General features: G+C 41.6%; 1 protein-coding gene across 1 annotated transcript in view; it reads right to left on the bottom strand.

Moving 5' to 3' along the window:
• Positions 1-581: 581 nt before the first annotated feature.
• sonb (SON DNA and RNA binding protein b) overlaps positions 582-17246 on the bottom strand; it is a 28101-nt gene continuing 11436 nt past the window's right edge. The window contains exons 8-20 of the mRNA XM_082523866.1: positions 15145-15338; positions 14294-14446; positions 12570-12745; positions 11886-12020; positions 10799-10885; positions 9196-9414; positions 7560-7670; positions 6306-6422; positions 5131-5278; positions 4819-4887; positions 3727-3842; positions 2406-2507; positions 582-1625 (exon numbers count right to left, since the gene is read on the bottom strand). Coding sequence (XP_082379992.1) covers positions 1548-1625; positions 2406-2507; positions 3727-3842; positions 4819-4887; positions 5131-5278; positions 6306-6422; positions 7560-7670; positions 9196-9414; positions 10799-10885; positions 11886-12020; positions 12570-12745; positions 14294-14446; positions 15145-15338 — 1705 coding nt within the window. The 3' untranslated portion in view covers positions 582-1547. The remainder of the gene's footprint in view (positions 1626-2405; positions 2508-3726; positions 3843-4818; positions 4888-5130; positions 5279-6305; positions 6423-7559; positions 7671-9195; positions 9415-10798; positions 10886-11885; positions 12021-12569; positions 12746-14293; positions 14447-15144; positions 15339-17246) is intronic.

Genomic DNA, 17246 nt, shown 5'->3' with positions numbered 1-17246 from the left:
TTAAATCACCATTTATCCTCATGATACTGATTTAATTTGTTCAAATACTGACTTAGTTTGGTGAGCAGTGTGTATTTTACAGTGATGTCCTCAGGCTAAAATATCAGCATAATCTGTCTCCATTTAGGTCTATTTTTAGGAGGTATAATACCATGTTTATGCCTCAGCAATACCATTACACAAAGCTCTGATTAAAAAGTGTGTGGAGCACCAGTTTAGGTCCAGGTGTGACTCTGAGCAGAGGTCTCCCCCTCCCCTTTCTCCCTGCTTTCTTGAGTCACTAAAACTATTTAACAAAGGTGACAAAAATCTCCCCCAAATCAAAGCATCTTCTGCCATTTATAGTCCACAGTTTAATATGAACGATCAAACGGTTCTTTGCCTGACTGCATGTAATGTGTTGACATTTAGACAATATGTTGGTGTTCATGTTCACGGCAATTTAGCAGGATAAGTTACACTAAGCATCAGGTCGAGACTCCAGAACAACGCCACCCTCATTAAAAATGTTGGTCTGAAGTCAAAAGTGCTAAAGAGTGCTGGTATAGGACTCTGAACAAAGAAAGACAATGCAGTCCGTCTACTAAATAACATAAATATAATCTTTATTTCTGTATACATATGTTTAGAAGGCCAGAATAAAAGTTTAACAGCCTTGTATGAGAAACACTTTTGTTTAAATTTAGGTCATCAATGTAACACAAAGACTAACATTAGCTGTCATTCACAGATACAACTTTTCACTAACAGTCCAGTTTGCTTCTGCTTTTGTGTGACTATGAGAAATGTCCTGCAGACTGTCGGCTGTGTGTTAGACGTAAGTGTTGATCAGCTAATAGAATATAGGGCTAAACTGCTACTAAACTATACATTTGTCATACATATGTACACACACGCATGCACACATCGTCCACTTTTACTATGATCACTTTTTACCACTCCTACCCCTACAAAAACAAACAAGGTGATCATTCAAGTACCTTTAGAAAAGGTGTGATGTCTTATAGGCATAACACTGGTCACGATCAGCACTCTGAACCTGCTTTCATTGTTCTCATGTTATGTGCCAAAGGTGGTAGTTCTTGAAATATAAATGAGCCTCCAGAGTGGAAACACTGGTTAATCACTGGGACTGAAACAAACAAAAAAACAACATTGGTGACAAACTAAAACTATCTAAACCACTCATGGAAGACCTCGTAGCAGTGCTGTGGTAGCTGTCGTTACTTCACAACAGTTGGTTCCCCTTTTTGTGTGGCATTTTCTTCAGGTGTTCTCTAACAGTACAAAGACACCTGAGTCTGTTTTCAGGTACCCTGTGTGATTGGTGTACCTGTGCCTGTTACCCAATGGGTGGGAGGACAGGGCCACATGACCCTGGTTGATTAAGCAATTAAGGAGCCAGGTAGACACTGTGACACTGGGAAAGTAGATGGACCATGGCACAAACCACAGGACCAGCTTCAGAGCTCTGGGCTTTCCTACTGTGACAAATCAAAATGTTTGCCTTGAACAGGGTCCATATTACATTTGTAATGTGTGCATGACTATGTAGAGAAAAGCGGGCCTGTAGAAGCAGCAGTGAAGACAGGGCCAGTGTAGAGTCCTGGTCCATCCACAGGAACCTTTGGATAGAAGAAAATAAAAAATTAATGCAACCTTGCATTTTTATTATTGATTATGCCACCAGGATTTAAAAAGCAATAAAAGCTATTTAAATTCTATGTGTAGTACAACTTTCAGAATGCCTTAATTACATTACAAAAACATTTACGTTAGTCTTCAAAATAAAAGGAATTTGATCATTTTAGTCTATTTTCCTACTGTATCCTATAACGTCTTTAGATTGTTGATTCTGTGCCAAAGGTTTTGGCTCCTTTAACCTCTTAAGCCCCGAGCCTGACTGATCTCCTGCCTTTTGCCCCCGTATCAGGGGGCGTTGGGGCTTAAGAGGTTAAGGACGCAAACAGAAGTGATTACGTTCACGGTTCATACTATCCATCTGTATATGTTTAAATAAAATCTTTTTGATGTGTTTTCTTTGTTGATTTAAGCACATAAAGACATTCAGAAGAAGTGCCCTTCAACTGCACACTATCACTGCTCTGTGAGGCTGAACCTGCACGGTGACATAAAGGTTCTCGATCATTTCAGGGTCACAGCACACAGACTTATGACTAACTACATAAATAAATGCTACATTTATTTATGTAGTTAGTCACAACTACATAAGCAATAGATTCTTTGAATTGTGTCAAAACTTGTTGAGTTATTACAGCAGCCAGTGTAGACTGAAGGCTCTCGCTGAGCAATCAGTTACAGCGGATCCACTCTTTTCTTTGTAGTTACACACTTGCAGGGTGACTTATATTAAAAGTGACGTGACTGTCAGAGCTGTGGGTTACCTCTCCCAGAGCTTGCAGGGCAACTGTGGCTGCCATGGCCTTGGCGTGCTTCTTATTGGGACTGGCTGTCTGGGGTTGGTAGTCCACACCATTCACTGTGACCTGGAGATAACACAACACATAACTCTGTTCACTAACAACATCCAACAAACACAGGTCCAGATTAACAAAATCCACTTTCTGGGATCGTAAACAACACGTGAATCTGATGCATTTATTAAAACACATTTTTAGCAGTTTTTTAAAAGGTTTTTAATTACATGCACTCTCAAGGATTTAGCATGAGGGACAATAACACGAGCTAGGAAGTACACCTGTGTGGTGCTCAATCATCTTTGATCAAATAGATTGAAATAAAAAAGTATCACATATACAAAAACATGTGTTTAAGAGTTGGCAATAGGGTCACAAATGAAGTTAAATAAGGCCAAAATGCATACGAGAGGAATAAAGAGCTGGCTGTATATAACAGAATCAGGTGCTTCCCTTTGTGACATACATTTCTTGGTACATCTTTACAGTCACATTGTACCACTACAGTAACATCTTTGAAACTGACACCACACCACAACAACTGGGAAGCAGCAGAGACTCCAAACTCCCCCTGAGATGCTGGATATTACGAACACAGATCACTATTTATAATTTTCATTTTCTCAGATGCACCTGTAAGTTACCCAAAAGTAATGAGATTACTGTTACTTTCCCATAAGCACGCTGCGTTACTGCGTTACTAAACCGTGGTTTGTTTGTGAGAGCGTCTCATGACAACGACGTACGAGCGTGCGACGCCCGTGGCAGCAACAGACGTGTGCAGATCAACAATGGATAAAATAGTGCAGAGAGAGTACATGCAGCGTTCAACGCTTGGAAGTAATCACATTATTTGAGTTTGATTCTGTAAAAATCCACTGTTCACTCTGCGTGGGAAGAAAACTTTCTACAGCGAAAAATGAAACTTCAAATGTGAGCGAGCGGCGAGCGGCGAGCATGCTGCCACGGGAACGCGACGCTCACAGAGAAACCCCTGAATGCGTAAATGAGTAAACAGTAAACTAATGGGATTACTTTCTTGGAGAAGTAATCAGTAATTAGTAAGTAATTACTATTTTCAAGGCCAACACTGTTGGTCATATAAGGTGATTTACCCACCACCAGCAGTAATGTGATTACTATCGTCAGATGATTTTTGTTGCCTCTCGATTATAAAGCCCTGCAGAGCAGGAAGCTCCAGCTGCACAGAGTGACTGTGTGGGGTTTAATGACGTAGTGGAGAAGGTGCAGATTGTCGCCAGCTTCACGCAGAATGAAAATGACCCACCTTGAAAAGAAAATTCTTGCGGTGGTCAGGACCACTGTGATGGACCATAACAAAGTCTGGCTGCATTATCTTTCTCTTGTTACACAACTCAATGAGAGCAGACACCGGGTGCTTCCCTGCACACAGATAAAAGGACATCGTTAGATTTGGACAGCGCTCAGAGGAAGAGATGTTCTACAGAAGCATTGATATTTATGATGAATATTTTTTGTCCTTGTTTATGTTTGACATGCAGCTCAGACCCTTGCAGGAGCTTTTGCGGTTTACTGCAGATTTAGAAGTTACTATTCCTGAAAAAAGATCGACTGCAAAAACAGTTCAGAGAATTCTGTTTATTGTTTATGTGAGATCGCCATCTTGTGGAAAATATCAGTACTGCGGCTTGTTTGTTCTTGTTTTTGCACATTTTATAAGTATGTTGCACATAATCACGTATATCTGCACCTTTGTTCTGATTCACATCACTTTGCTGAGGATAAATTACACACACTGTTCTGATGCTACCGATACTTTGATCCTGTGGATGAAGGCTGAGAGCCAGACTTACAATGCAAACTGCACGTTGGAAATGAAAAGTTACTTCCTGGATTTACCAAAGACGTGCAGCAGCATGTTTGTAATTGACAGGCATGGTTGTTTATTGTTTATGTATTTGTTGGAATTTTCCTTTTAGAGGTGAATGCCTAAACATGTAAGTGCTGCTGCGTTTATGGACTTAACAGTAACTTCTTTAACATGCAAATTGGTTCGTTTCTGGACACAAATACTGTTTTATCTTCTTCTGTCAATCCTAAATGTCAGCTGATACACACGGATTTCAGATTTGGTGGAGTAATATATTCATTCTGTCAGATTTCTCCAGCTATCACCCCCTCACAGATGACACTCACGCAGCAGAAACCTCTAACAGCAGGGTCTGATTCTCTGCCTCTCACTGGTCCTAAGCACCATCGTTATCATAAAGAAATGCATGTAGAACAAGTTTACTCTGTATTTGCTCCTGTGGGTCTGATTGGGTTTTTTTGATGAGCTGCAAGACTACAGGTCAACAGTATCACCATCTTTAAGGAAACAAATTCAGGTGTATTTTACCCATTAGGTCCTTGGTTACTACCAGTCCACCAGTTTGCTTCTGTAGTTTCTCTCCTTCAGCAACTAGACCTAAAACATTAAAGTCAACATCAATAATGTGGTATTATTTATAATATCACCCATACACTTCCCTAAAGAGTGAAATGTGAGAATCGTACTATAAACTAATATTTGTGGCCAAATAACAGTAAATCCATGCAATATGACACCATATAGATCCCACTGCCTTCACTATCACCATCTTGCAAAGCTTGTGTGAGCATCTATTGTCGAGACTCAGCAGCAAAAAGTGCATCACTTGGTTTCTCGTACCTTTGCGGTCAACCTTAAAGTCAATAACGATGGGTTCCACGGTACCCTCGCGGTTCCTTCCGAGCCCTTCGCCTGTCTTCCACCCCATCTTTCTCATCAGGAACTCCCCGACACCCCCTGACACTGGAGCTGCCCTGAGAAACTGGTCCTAGTCAGAACACAAACAACACAGTAAAAAGTCAGAAGGGAGAAAAGAAAGAAAACAACATCTACACGAGCGCAGGGATGGACAGGATGTGTTATCACATTTTCATCGCAAACATTTTCTTCTCATGCTCCTTGTCACAGTCGCAATTGTGTGGTGTCTCTTTAAGACAGCCTAAGGTGATGTTTTGTGATGTCACAAGTATGCGCTGCTGCCCATGCTGCACATGAACGCTGACTGAGATGAACCTCGTATCTTTACCTCCCTAACTCAAAGCAACGTTACGGGTTGTGTGAACACTGCTCGCTTCATATATGATGAGACAGCAGCCGTTCAACCGGGCCGTGTAAGGTTGATGAAGAGTGTGTTTATTAACGGACGAGCACTGTGGAATTCCCAGTGTGGTCGTGAGTTTGTGACCGTCCTGCCGAGTGTTTCTGCCGCCTCCTCTCAACCACTGAATACAACCCACGTTGCAGCATGCAGTGAAGTACACGCAGGTTAAATGTAGGTAACACTTAACTCGAACTGAACGTGAACCAGCGATCGATTAGAGCAGGCAGATACGTCTTCTTCATGTTTATGCTTTGAGAACATGCGATTCGATAAGACTCCAAAGGTTTTGATCACGACAGCAGTGATGAGTGCGGCTGCTGTCTTAAAAACACACTGTTTGTATTCCAGCTGTGTCAGACAGGAAGAAGAGGCTGCACAATAACTTACACACTTCTTTGCTGCTGTTGTTGAGAAAAAAAGGGTTGAATCTTGCATCACTTTCTATTTGCACTCAAGCTTTTGGATGTATATTACAGTACGCATGTGATGACACGGCTGCACTACTGCACGTCTTTTCTTTTATATTCTCTAGAAGAGTTATAACCTGCTTTCTAACAGCCTCAGATGTGAGGCTCAGTGTGAAAATACTGAGTATAGTATACTAGACGTGGTGCAGAGCTTCACTAGGAGATGACTACCAGGGGGTTAAAACTAAATCAAGCTTGATTTTTGCGTTGAATGCTGTGTACATTACCTTCTTCAGCCATGCTTGTGGTCCACTGGTCGAGAGCTCCTCAGAGCTGAGGACCTGGGCTCCAGTTGAACCAGTGAAAAGACCAGGAACCGTGTTGGATTGGGCCCAAGCATCTACCTATTGAAAAAGGACACTTCTATAAAATAAGAGCGTTTAAGCATGTCTGTATTTGTCTGACACAACTGTCAGTATTCCGAGATTAGCTATCCCCATTCTCTGGGCTTCACGTTTGCTACCATGGGTGGGAATGCAGATTTGATTTGGCAGGTTTTCTGACAGATCCACAGGCCTCTGGCTGCTCTTTTTGATTTTATAGAAGAAACACTGTCACATAAATCATTAAGACTAATTTCATTCACGAAGCGTCTGCAAAACATCTGCTTCCAAACAGATCAACTGCAGCTGCTGCAGTCAGTATCAAAGTGGCAGCTCCACCTCACACTCATGACAGCCGCACAGATATTTATGAGGCTCAGTCACCACTTAATCAAAGCCTAATGTTTTCCCAAGTTTACGCTTTTGTGAAATTGTATAATACGCATAAAATACTATAACACTCAGAATTAGCTGTGAACTCACCAGCTACAACATTATACAAGTATTAATATGTGAGTAACGTCTCAGCAGTGGTACACCAGGGACAGATCACCTACTACTAGTGTGTGAATGTGTGTGTGACTGAATGTAGTGTAACGCACTTTGGGGTCCTTATGCACTGAGTAAAGCGCTGTGCAAATACAGGCCATTTACCATTTTTACCATCTACTAATCAGAAGGCTGGTGGTTCGACCCCCATCTGCTCCGGTCTGCATGTCATCCTTGGGCGACATACTGACGCCAAGTTGCTCGAATGTGTGTGACTGTTGGGTAGAAAGCACTTAGAGCGCATGGAACAAAGTGCTTGTGCAAATGTGTTTGAATGGGTGAAGGAGGCAAGTTGTGTAAGCAGCAAAGCACTCTATAAGAACCATTTACACTGAACAGGAAATGCTTTTGTATCTTTTGTCCATTTTCCTGTTTTACAAAATGCTGACCTGACAAAATGAGAAAAGCCATGTTTTGTTTTTATTGAAAAAAGATGATATTAGGAGCTGAAACCCAGAACAACATATACATGCTGCACCTAAAACTGAGGCTGCCAGAGTGGTGATACAGTGTGATTATGCTGCTATTATAGCATCTTGCTAATAATATAAAGTTTTTATGGTGAGCACGTTAGCTGCTTTAAACGTTTATTCTTTTGAGACTTATTACCTGCTCTTGTGCTCGGGTGAGCATGCGGATGGCACTGATGTCATAGGGGTTCTCAGCCAATCGCCTCTGAGCTTTGATTCGTTCAGTTACAGCCTGGGTGATGTCTACTTGCTGGAGAGACAGAAAAACAGAGAGAGTCAGACACAGGTTTGAGGGTTAAGAAGGAGAGAAGACCCAAACTAGAGTTGTTTTAAACTCTTACAGTCTGAATAAGTCCGTGATACAAAAATATCTTAAACCATTCAATTGTTTTGCAGCTAGTTTATCCGTTTACCTGTAATTTGGAGAAAAAAGCAAACTGAACAAAGAAAACGGAGCTTCCTCCAAAACCCTAAATACAAGCATACTGGGTTCATTGGTAACTCTTAACTGGTCAAAGGTTTGGCAGCTGTGTGGCTGAGACTTTGTGTTAGCCCACTGCTGGCTGGTTCACACTCCAGGGCCCCACTTATCTAGAAATCTCTGCTCACCTGTTTGTTCATAAACACTTCACTTTACTGATGATTACCTCGTTAAAGACTAAAGCGTTGGGAAGTGTTTTCAAGAAACTGTTTAAATTCCATTTTCTCATTTTATATGTCAATAACAACATTACAAATTCAGCCACTTTATGTGCAGAATTGTGGTTTCCAAATCAATCCATGCCTGCCACCAAATCTAGTGCTTATAAATCAGAAGGTGTGGAAACACAGCAGTTCAACAATTCAGAGAAGATAAAATCTCGAACCACATAAAAAAATTGCACCCTATGTTTCAATTACATACTTCATTTAACTTTTGTAAAGCATTTAAACAATGTTTCCCACAGACAGGCAGTGTAAAAATAAGAGCTCTCCCACACAGCAAGACAAAATATCCCCAGAGATCCTTCCAGGAAAATTCATGTCAGCTCTGCCTTCACCACACAAAATCTGTTTCAACGCCGATATTGTCAAAGTTGAACATTAATTAGCATCTCATTAAGCCGCATTTTAAAAACAGCGACCTTTCCAGTCCAATAAAAGTAATGTCTCTGTGCCTTCCCTCAGAGCACGTCTTTGGTGGGACGGGAGTAATCTTGTCCCATCACTGTAGACAAACACTGTCAAATCACGGTCCAGGCAAATGGCAACAACATACTGTTTGGATCGTTTTGCATTTTATGTTAAACGAAACCTTCTTTGGGGAAACACATGAGGAAGGACGCATGAAGGAAAATGCAACAAAGAACAGAAGCAAACTGAGGGTTTAAATATGGGAAGAGTGAAGAAAGACAGAAACAAACAGCGAGAAAGACACCAGAAGGCACAGGGAATAAAGGGAAGGCATAGTAGGAACAACAAGAGAATATAAACAAACTAGATAATTCAACTAAGGAGAACTAAGAATACAAACACTCCAAAAAACTCAGCCTAAGAATTTTATCTCCAACTTCCTTTCAGATAAGTGGTAAATCCACCTCTTGGAAGAAGAGACCTGGTTGAGCTTGCTAGCATTAGTACAGGATATCCAGTGGATTTTGTCCAACTAAACACTGTAATGCCTGGCATAGTGGAATCACACAATCACATTTACTCCATGCACTGTTCACCAGCATCGCCCAAATCATCTTTAAAAAGGTGAGAGGTGTTCACTTCTGTTGTATCTCATTTCTCACCTGCAGTTGTGGGTCAGGAAAAACTTTGTCACTGTTTGTCACAAACGCTGGCTGTTCAATAACTTCCTGCAAAACCGCTGCCGTTTCCCCTGATGATGAGGAGGAGGAGGAGGGTGCTGCTGACAGAACATTTGTTTGGGCCTTTGTTGTAACAGCAGCCTTCTCGGTTGTTTTGTCAACTGGCACCCATTCTCCATAAGCACCCAGTCCCTCTCCTTCCTGTAACACATTACATTAGATAAGTAACTATGGGTTTATATTAAAAGACATTTTCTTTGATAATTACCTGCAATTAATCCGTTTAAAGGGAGACATTTATTCTGTGGAATACAAAGTGCAGCTCAAAGAATAAACTGAAGCTAGAATTGTTTCAATGCTTACTGTTCATATAGATCAGATTCAGATCATTTTATTGATTCTGACAATTCATTTGCAGCTTAGCCACAACCTGCTCATGCAATCACAGGCAAAAATGTGTCCACCAACGATCATACAAAGAAGTCAATCTAAGTGTGTCAGAGTTAAGTGATCTAATAGCCAAGGGAATAAAAGATTTGAAGTATCTGTTTGTGTTTCACTGGGAACGAGGTAATGGTGACCTGAGAGGAACTTCCTGAACTCAAATGACGAACATGGTCAGGACAGCTGATTCTTTGGGGGGTATTGAGAGGTGCCCTGCTCCTGTGGATCAATCAGGATGCAAACAGACATATCTAATGCACCACCAGCTACAGGCTGAGACGTCTGCCACCGTGCACCTTTCTTCTCATACAGCATTACCCCATTTTTCTTTTTGTGGTTTTTAAATTTGTAAATGTCTGCATGTGATCGTCCCGAGATGAAGAAACAAACAGAATATTGTTGAGATATTGATGGTGTGAAAAGTGCCTCGACCATGGCCCCAGAAAAAATATTAAATATCCATTAAACTCGAAAGCCCAAAAAGTCTCCTGAGATGGAAACCAATTCCTAATAAGACAAATGGCACAAAAATGTAGGAAATGTAAAAGTTAAATGTTCTCTCGACATCCTGCAAAGTTCCCACCACAACCACAAAGTAAGATCCACAAAGATGTTCATTCATTCAACAACAAAAAGAACAAAATGAAGGAAGAACACCGTCGTAGTCATGGTTACTGCTCCCACAAACTATCCTGCAACACAATTCTTGGGACAGATAAAAATTTGTATTCTTAACTTTTCAACAAAAATGCACAACACATGTTTGGGAGAAAAAAAGATTTTGCACACCAACAACAAAACCTCATATTTACCATAAAGCATGTTGGGGGGGTTCGTGCTTTTATCTCAGCCCCTCAAACCCTTGAAAACTTTGTAAAGAAATCATAAATAAATAAAATTTAAGAAGAAAATTCAAGGCTAGAGTCCGTTACTATGTTGTTTATGCAACAAGACGATGACTTGAAAGCAGCAAAATGGCAGCAAAATCTAAATATTATGGTTTTGAAATGGCCACGCCCCCTGCTGACCTAAAGAAAGGAAGATGCTAACTCAGACATCCCGGTTAAGTGGAACAGAAACGTAGCACTGAGATGCACACTGGAAGTGATTCTATTCAGTCTAATAAAAACGAGTTTCATACCTTCTTACGATGCTGTGTTCCTGAAGACACTGGAAACTCCTTGGCCATGCCTGCATCACTACGGACTGCTGGACGAACTGTTGAGTTCTGATTGGACAAAAATTGGAAATGGTTACTTCTTTTTTCGAAAAAGTTACTTATTACACAACTGCGACTATATCCACCAGAAAAACCCTATGAAGGACCAGGTGACCCCATCATTACATGCCTCTCTGCAGCTTCTCTCCTCCTGTCCCTGCCCACAGAGAATGTGCCAGGCCATCAAAAATAAACCCAAAATGAGCCAAGCAAAAGTCAAACATAAAGACTCACAAAGCTATGACTTTTCAGCTGGTGGAATACATTTGAGGTACTGCTACCTTTTGCAGCAATAGTTTTGCTGCATGTTTTGCAAATTACCGGATGTTTGACATCCTCTTTGTGAAATCCAAACGGCAGCGAGTCTCATTCCCTCGCTCTTCTGAAACTCCCACTTTCACCATATTATTCCCTATCTGGGAATTTGAACTGAGTTATATAATTGACATCAGCTCAAGAACAGAAAAACCACTCAAAACATCTGCCCAGTTTTGGGATAGCATTCTTCAGAAAGTTGAAACTAAGATAATCAGTTCACAGTTCACACCAGAACCACAGGAAGAAAACAGTGTGACAAAGAAACCTGCATGTGATGACAGGGTCATGTGTATAGGGACATACTGTCAGCTCAGATTCAGTTAAATGAATCGTACAGACAGATGATAACCTTCAGCATACTCCGCAATGAGCCAATCATGCGAACTTGGCCTGATGAGAAAATGGATTTTAATGCCTGTAAAGAATTCCTAAAATATCCAAGATAAATAAACCTCTGAAATGAAAGGATTGTGTAACAAAATGATTGTAAATCCTAAAAGTTTCACGTAACATTTCAGCTGTATCACTTATATTTAAGTTAAGTCTGCATCTAATTGGTATTTCAGCTCCTGCATTTCAGATGTGTTGTGTTGTGGGTGTACAAAGACTAAGCTATGAAAACTGCGTCCAAATATTTCTGGGTCTAACTGCATTTAAGACAGACACGATGCAGCGCACGTGTGCATATTACATTAACACTGAAGGTGATTGCTTTTGGTTCTCGTAGAGCTGCTCCTCCAAAAGGTTTCTCATCATCCTCTTCATCTGAAACATGAGGCACTGCCACTGGCAGCTCTTCTGTACTGTCTGCAATCATCTTGCATTTCTGCAAACACACACACACATATAAAGAGTAAGCTATGTAACTACGACGCATCGCTCTTGTTTTTCCACATTGCAGGCTGCAGATCTCCATGGCTGTTACAGAACACTGCAGAACTGTACTTTAGAACTGCTATGATCTGAGTAGGATCCTGTATGTAAGCAGACAGAGACCTTTCCACCTATAAAGGTAGAGCGGCAGAGCTTTAACAAAACGTAATGCACTTGTCCTTTAATGTAAGGCTCACTCTATGACATTAACCAAATCTGGAAAAGAAAATCCCACCTGACCCTCTTTGAATCAGCTCATATTTTATACAACAACTGTTGGATGTATGTAAATCCATGCTCTAAATCCAAAATCATTTTTAAGTATCAGGCTCATCGTTGCTATGTGAGCATGCACAAGGGCCTGGATCACAGAGGATCATGGAGTGCTTCAGTGTTTTAACTCATTGCCTGTTCAGCTTGTGACCGTTTTCTTTTGGCATACGATGGCCTGTCCTTTGCACTAACTTTAGTTGTTTTGATACATAGAAAACATGAAACTTACGTCAGTAAATTCTTTAATGCTAATGCTGTTCGCTTGCTTTGCTACTTTCCTTTTCACCTCCTCCAAATTAGCGATGTTGGGTTGGGCAGGGGCAACGGGTGGCTTCTGCATAATGGAAGGCAGTGGAACCAGTGACGACAAAGTGCCAATGTTAGTCAAGGCTGCTGTCACAGTGGCTACAAGTGAGAGGAGACACGGCAAAACACACAAATCGGTGAATAAGAAGCACAACAGCTGACTCAAATAATATTCGAACATTTCAGCTTCAGTCGTGTAATTCTGCTTATAGTACTTATTTTATTGACTCAACACACTCGACACTTCACTTGACCTTCATGGTTATTTTGCTCCAGAAAACTTACTCATCAGCAGTAGAACTACTCACACACAAGAAAAGACATCAGGGATTAAGGTTAGGTGATATTTGAAAAGTTTCCAACCGACAATCGTCAGTCCAATAAATGACAACAGGTGATATATTCACGCAGGTGACTTTTCGATGGGCGGAGCAACGTAATCATGCACGTTTAGAATTTATAAGATTTGTTTGAATATTTTACCTTCTTTTCTTGTTTCAGTATTAATACTGCTACTTTTTGGATTATTCATTCATTTATTTATTTATCTGAGATGAGCCAAAGCACACAAAAAACTCAACATTATATCAGATTTTTTTTTAATGTTCGCAGGAAGAGACATTTGGATTTTTAACTTACTTATTGTTTAATTTTGTATTTGTTGTTTGGTCGAGTGCGTGATAAGATAAACACAGTTATAGTGCTAAAAACAGCGCTATTATGTTTTCCGTTGACTGCTTCTCTTAGTTTCAACCAACATTATTAGCAAACCAACTCATGGGCAAATAAATAAATAAATCGCTCTTGTAAAAAACGACTGGTGAAAGGCTCAGCCTATAGTCAATATATCCGTCCAATTGCCCAACTTTATTAGAGATGCAGTTTACTGTTGAAGAAAGAAGTCAACTGGATGTCTGTATTTGTACATTTTGATAAATTACAACTTCATTCCAAACAGACAGATTCAAACTAAGTTAAACAGTCCCCTCAAGGAAATGACCAAATCTGTATCGATGGAGCAGCGGTAACTAGGGATGGGTAACGGTATCCAGTGTTCTGACATAAACGGTAGTAACCAGACCGAAAAGCAGCGCACATTTCGGTGCTTTTTTTCTGTGCTTTTTTTTTCTTGACATGTCACACACTTTGGATTTTAGCCAATCATTTTACCTTTCCAAGGATAGTAGGCGGGCCCAGGTACGTACGTTCTTTTAGAGCAGATGGATGATGATGCAGCAGCAGCCGTTCTTCTCTGCGTGAGTAGCTTCATGTTGTTCGTGTGTAATTTACGCTGAGTAGGCTAACCACGTTATTACATTAATGCATGTAAGGTGAACTAGCAAACACCGTCGTAGTTACATGTCTACCTGTCTTCTTGTTTGATAGAGAGATAGCATATATGTCCTATAGCTGCAGAAAAGGCTAACATTGTTATCTTTTTACAAAAAAACAGCTAAACATGAGAGGTTTTAGGACAAAGTTTGTGTTCTCCATTCTCTAAGCACCGGTTCGAGCACCGTTTAAGCACCGGCACCGTTTCAAAAGTACCGGTTTGGCACCGGTATAGGATAAAACCTAAACGATACCCATCCCTAGTGATAACAGGAGGAAAAAATCATGCAGGAAAGAGGAAAGTCAAATTCCTACCAGCAGTCATACTGGCCATTGCAGCATTCATAGCCATTGTTGGCAGAGCCAGGGGAAGCACTGAGGATCTCAGGCTAGCAGGGATAGGCATACCAGCTTTGGCACACATGGCAGCAGCATTGGCCTTAGCAATTTCCAACAACTGCTCCTTATCTGAGAAACAAAAAAATAAATCTTACATTTTTTAGACATAATACATAATATGAAGTTTCTAACAGCTATATACAGTTTTATTTTCCTTTTTTTAAAATAGAAATCTGAGCATATGATTTTAGCGGTAAAGAAGATAAGAAAATTGTAATCTCAAGTAAATCATCACAACAAAATGAATTAATGGGAATTAGTGTGATGATCACATAGTCAGAAGCAACATATAACCATCATCTTTCAGAGGTAATGGACTCAGACTCAAAGTGCTTTATACTACTTGCCTAATTCATCATTCAGACAAGCACTTTTTCTATTCACACTAACTTGGAGTTCACAGCCACCCCATAACATACAGGATCCCACATATATTTACTGGTACTGACTCATGATAGAGTACAACATTGAATCCCCTGTTGTTCTCACAGTATTTAAACTTGAGCTTTATCATGGGGGGGGGAAGCATCAAGTTGACAAGGAAAGGTGAGCAACTAAAAAATGAAGTAAACAAGAGGTTTACTTCATTTTTTAGAGGTTTTTTCTAGTAAAAACTGGCACCTAGTAAAAATCAGGCGCTAACTTATTTACAGTTACTTTATGACAGCAGCCTCCTCTTTGTTATATACAATAGCACCAAAATACAAGTAACAAAAAGGAAAAATGGCACGTATTACATTCACACGAGTGACTTCATAATATCTGACCCAGTTCACTGATACGGTGAGGGCTGTTGCTCAAGCTGCCGTGTTTCCGTGAGGGCGACCTGTTTTTGCGTAGGATTAGCACAGGGGAATGGCTCGGCTCACGCTTCCAACGGTCTCTCTGGCTGTATGCAACCCTCCGCCGACTTTGTGACACTGACCGCGAGCGTGACCGCCGTGGCCTGCGGCCCCTTGACCTACAAAGCAACATGCAGTCTCATTTATCTTTCAAAAAACCAACTGCTAAACAACATCTGTATACAAATATTCATAGGTGAAACTTTACAATGTAATAAAAGCACTCACAAACTTTCAAGAACCACTGTGTACAGCTACAACTGTGATAAATATTTTGGGCACCCTCCTCTATGATTCTGTTCCATGGACTGAAAAACTAGATGTGATGAAGACAATGTGGTGATTGCAAAATGGCCAGGAAGCACTAGTTTCATCAGAACACTCTTGCCAACACATAATCAGGCAAACTGCATTTGCAACTGTGGGGAAGCAAGTTGCCACCTCTAAATGAGGCCGTGGTCCTGTGGAACAGGATGACTTTGACGCCATCGTGCACGCACGGGCGTCTGCTTTGCATGCACTGCTACAGTTTCAGGGTCCTGCAGGTACCTCCCTGCACTCAGAGAGAAATCCTGCTCACGTGAATAAACTTACTTTTGACTGTCGGGAGGTAGAGCCCAAAGGAGGATGGGCTCCTGATGTGATTGGCCACTTTGATGGACACTTCAGATTACTGTGTTAAACTGAGTTACACTGTGCCAGCGACAAATGCTGTTCTAAAGCGCATTTGTTTACAATTTGAAAGATAAAGTTTAGTGAATTAAGTATCAACAGCTATTGTTTACTGAGTGGAAATACACACAAGTGTCACTGGATTACTTTAAAGCTGAAGAAATATTTGAAACCATTAATCTGTGGTACAGAATAACACAGCTTCTATGATTTAGAAAGAAATCATCATAATGAGGACGCATCATTCCTCAAGTCAACTGAGTAAACTTAATTTTATAAAATGTGAACCAGTATAACATGTTTTATGTTTTTGCCAGTGGGTGGCTTCACTCAGTGAAACAGCTTTACACATCTGGCTCAGGCTCCACTCACTGTGGGCTCAGAGCTCCACTCACTGTGGGCTCAGGCTCCACTCACTGTGGGCTCAGAGCTCCACTCACTGTGGGCTCAGGCTCTACTCACTGTGGGCTCAGAGCTCCACTCACTGTGGGCTCAGAGCTCCACTCACTGTGGGCTCAGGCTCCACTCACTGTGGGCTCAGGCTCTACTCACTGTGGGCTCAGAGCTCCACTCACTGTGGGCTCAGGCTCCACTCACTGTGGGCTCAGAGCTCCACTCACTGTGGGCTCAGAGCTCCACTCACTGTGGGCTCAGGCTCCACTCACTGTGGGCTCAGAGCTCCACTCACTGTGGGCTCAGGCTCCACTCACTGTGGGCTCAGAGCTCCACTCACTGTGGGCTCAGGCTCCACTCACTGTGGGCTCAGAGCTCCACTCACTGTGGGCTCAGGCTCCACTCACTGTGGGCTCAGGCTCTACTCACTGTGGGCTCAGAGCTCCACTCACTGTGGGCTCAGAGCTCCACTCACTGTGGGCTCAGGCTCCACTCACTGTGGGCTCAGAGCTCCACTCACTGTGGGCTCAGAGCTCCACTCACTGTGGGCTCAGGCTCCACTCACTGTGGGCTCAGAGCTCCACTCACTGTGGGCTCAGGCTCCACTCACTGTGGGCTCAGGCTCCACTGTAACAGGTTCTCTGAAAAGACAGTCTGTGGGCTGGACAGGAGAGCAGGACGTGACGAGTTGTCCAAGGTAAGCAGCTAATTTGTCTGACAAGCAGTTCAGGTTGTTCCCAAAAGTTGATTCTGTTGATCTGGATGTTTTGAGTGGGAGAAACGTTTCGTCACTCATTCAAGTGACTTCTTCAGTCTCAGCTGACTGCAGGTTTCCCAGCCTTAAGATACACGTACTGTTTATGTACGACTGAAACTAGCACCAATGGTGAGCAGTGGGATATGGGGTCAGTTCTTGAACTCAAACTCGTGCACTCAATGCTAGTTTTTTAAACGTGTTAAAG

Source organism: Aulonocara stuartgranti (genome assembly GCF_965226115.1).
Source record: "Aulonocara stuartgranti genome assembly, chromosome: 23".
Lineage (NCBI taxonomy): Eukaryota > Metazoa > Chordata > Actinopteri > Cichliformes > Cichlidae > Aulonocara > Aulonocara stuartgranti.
The sequence above is the reverse complement of the archived record's forward strand: the minus strand, read 5'-3'. Positions and strand labels throughout refer to the sequence as shown.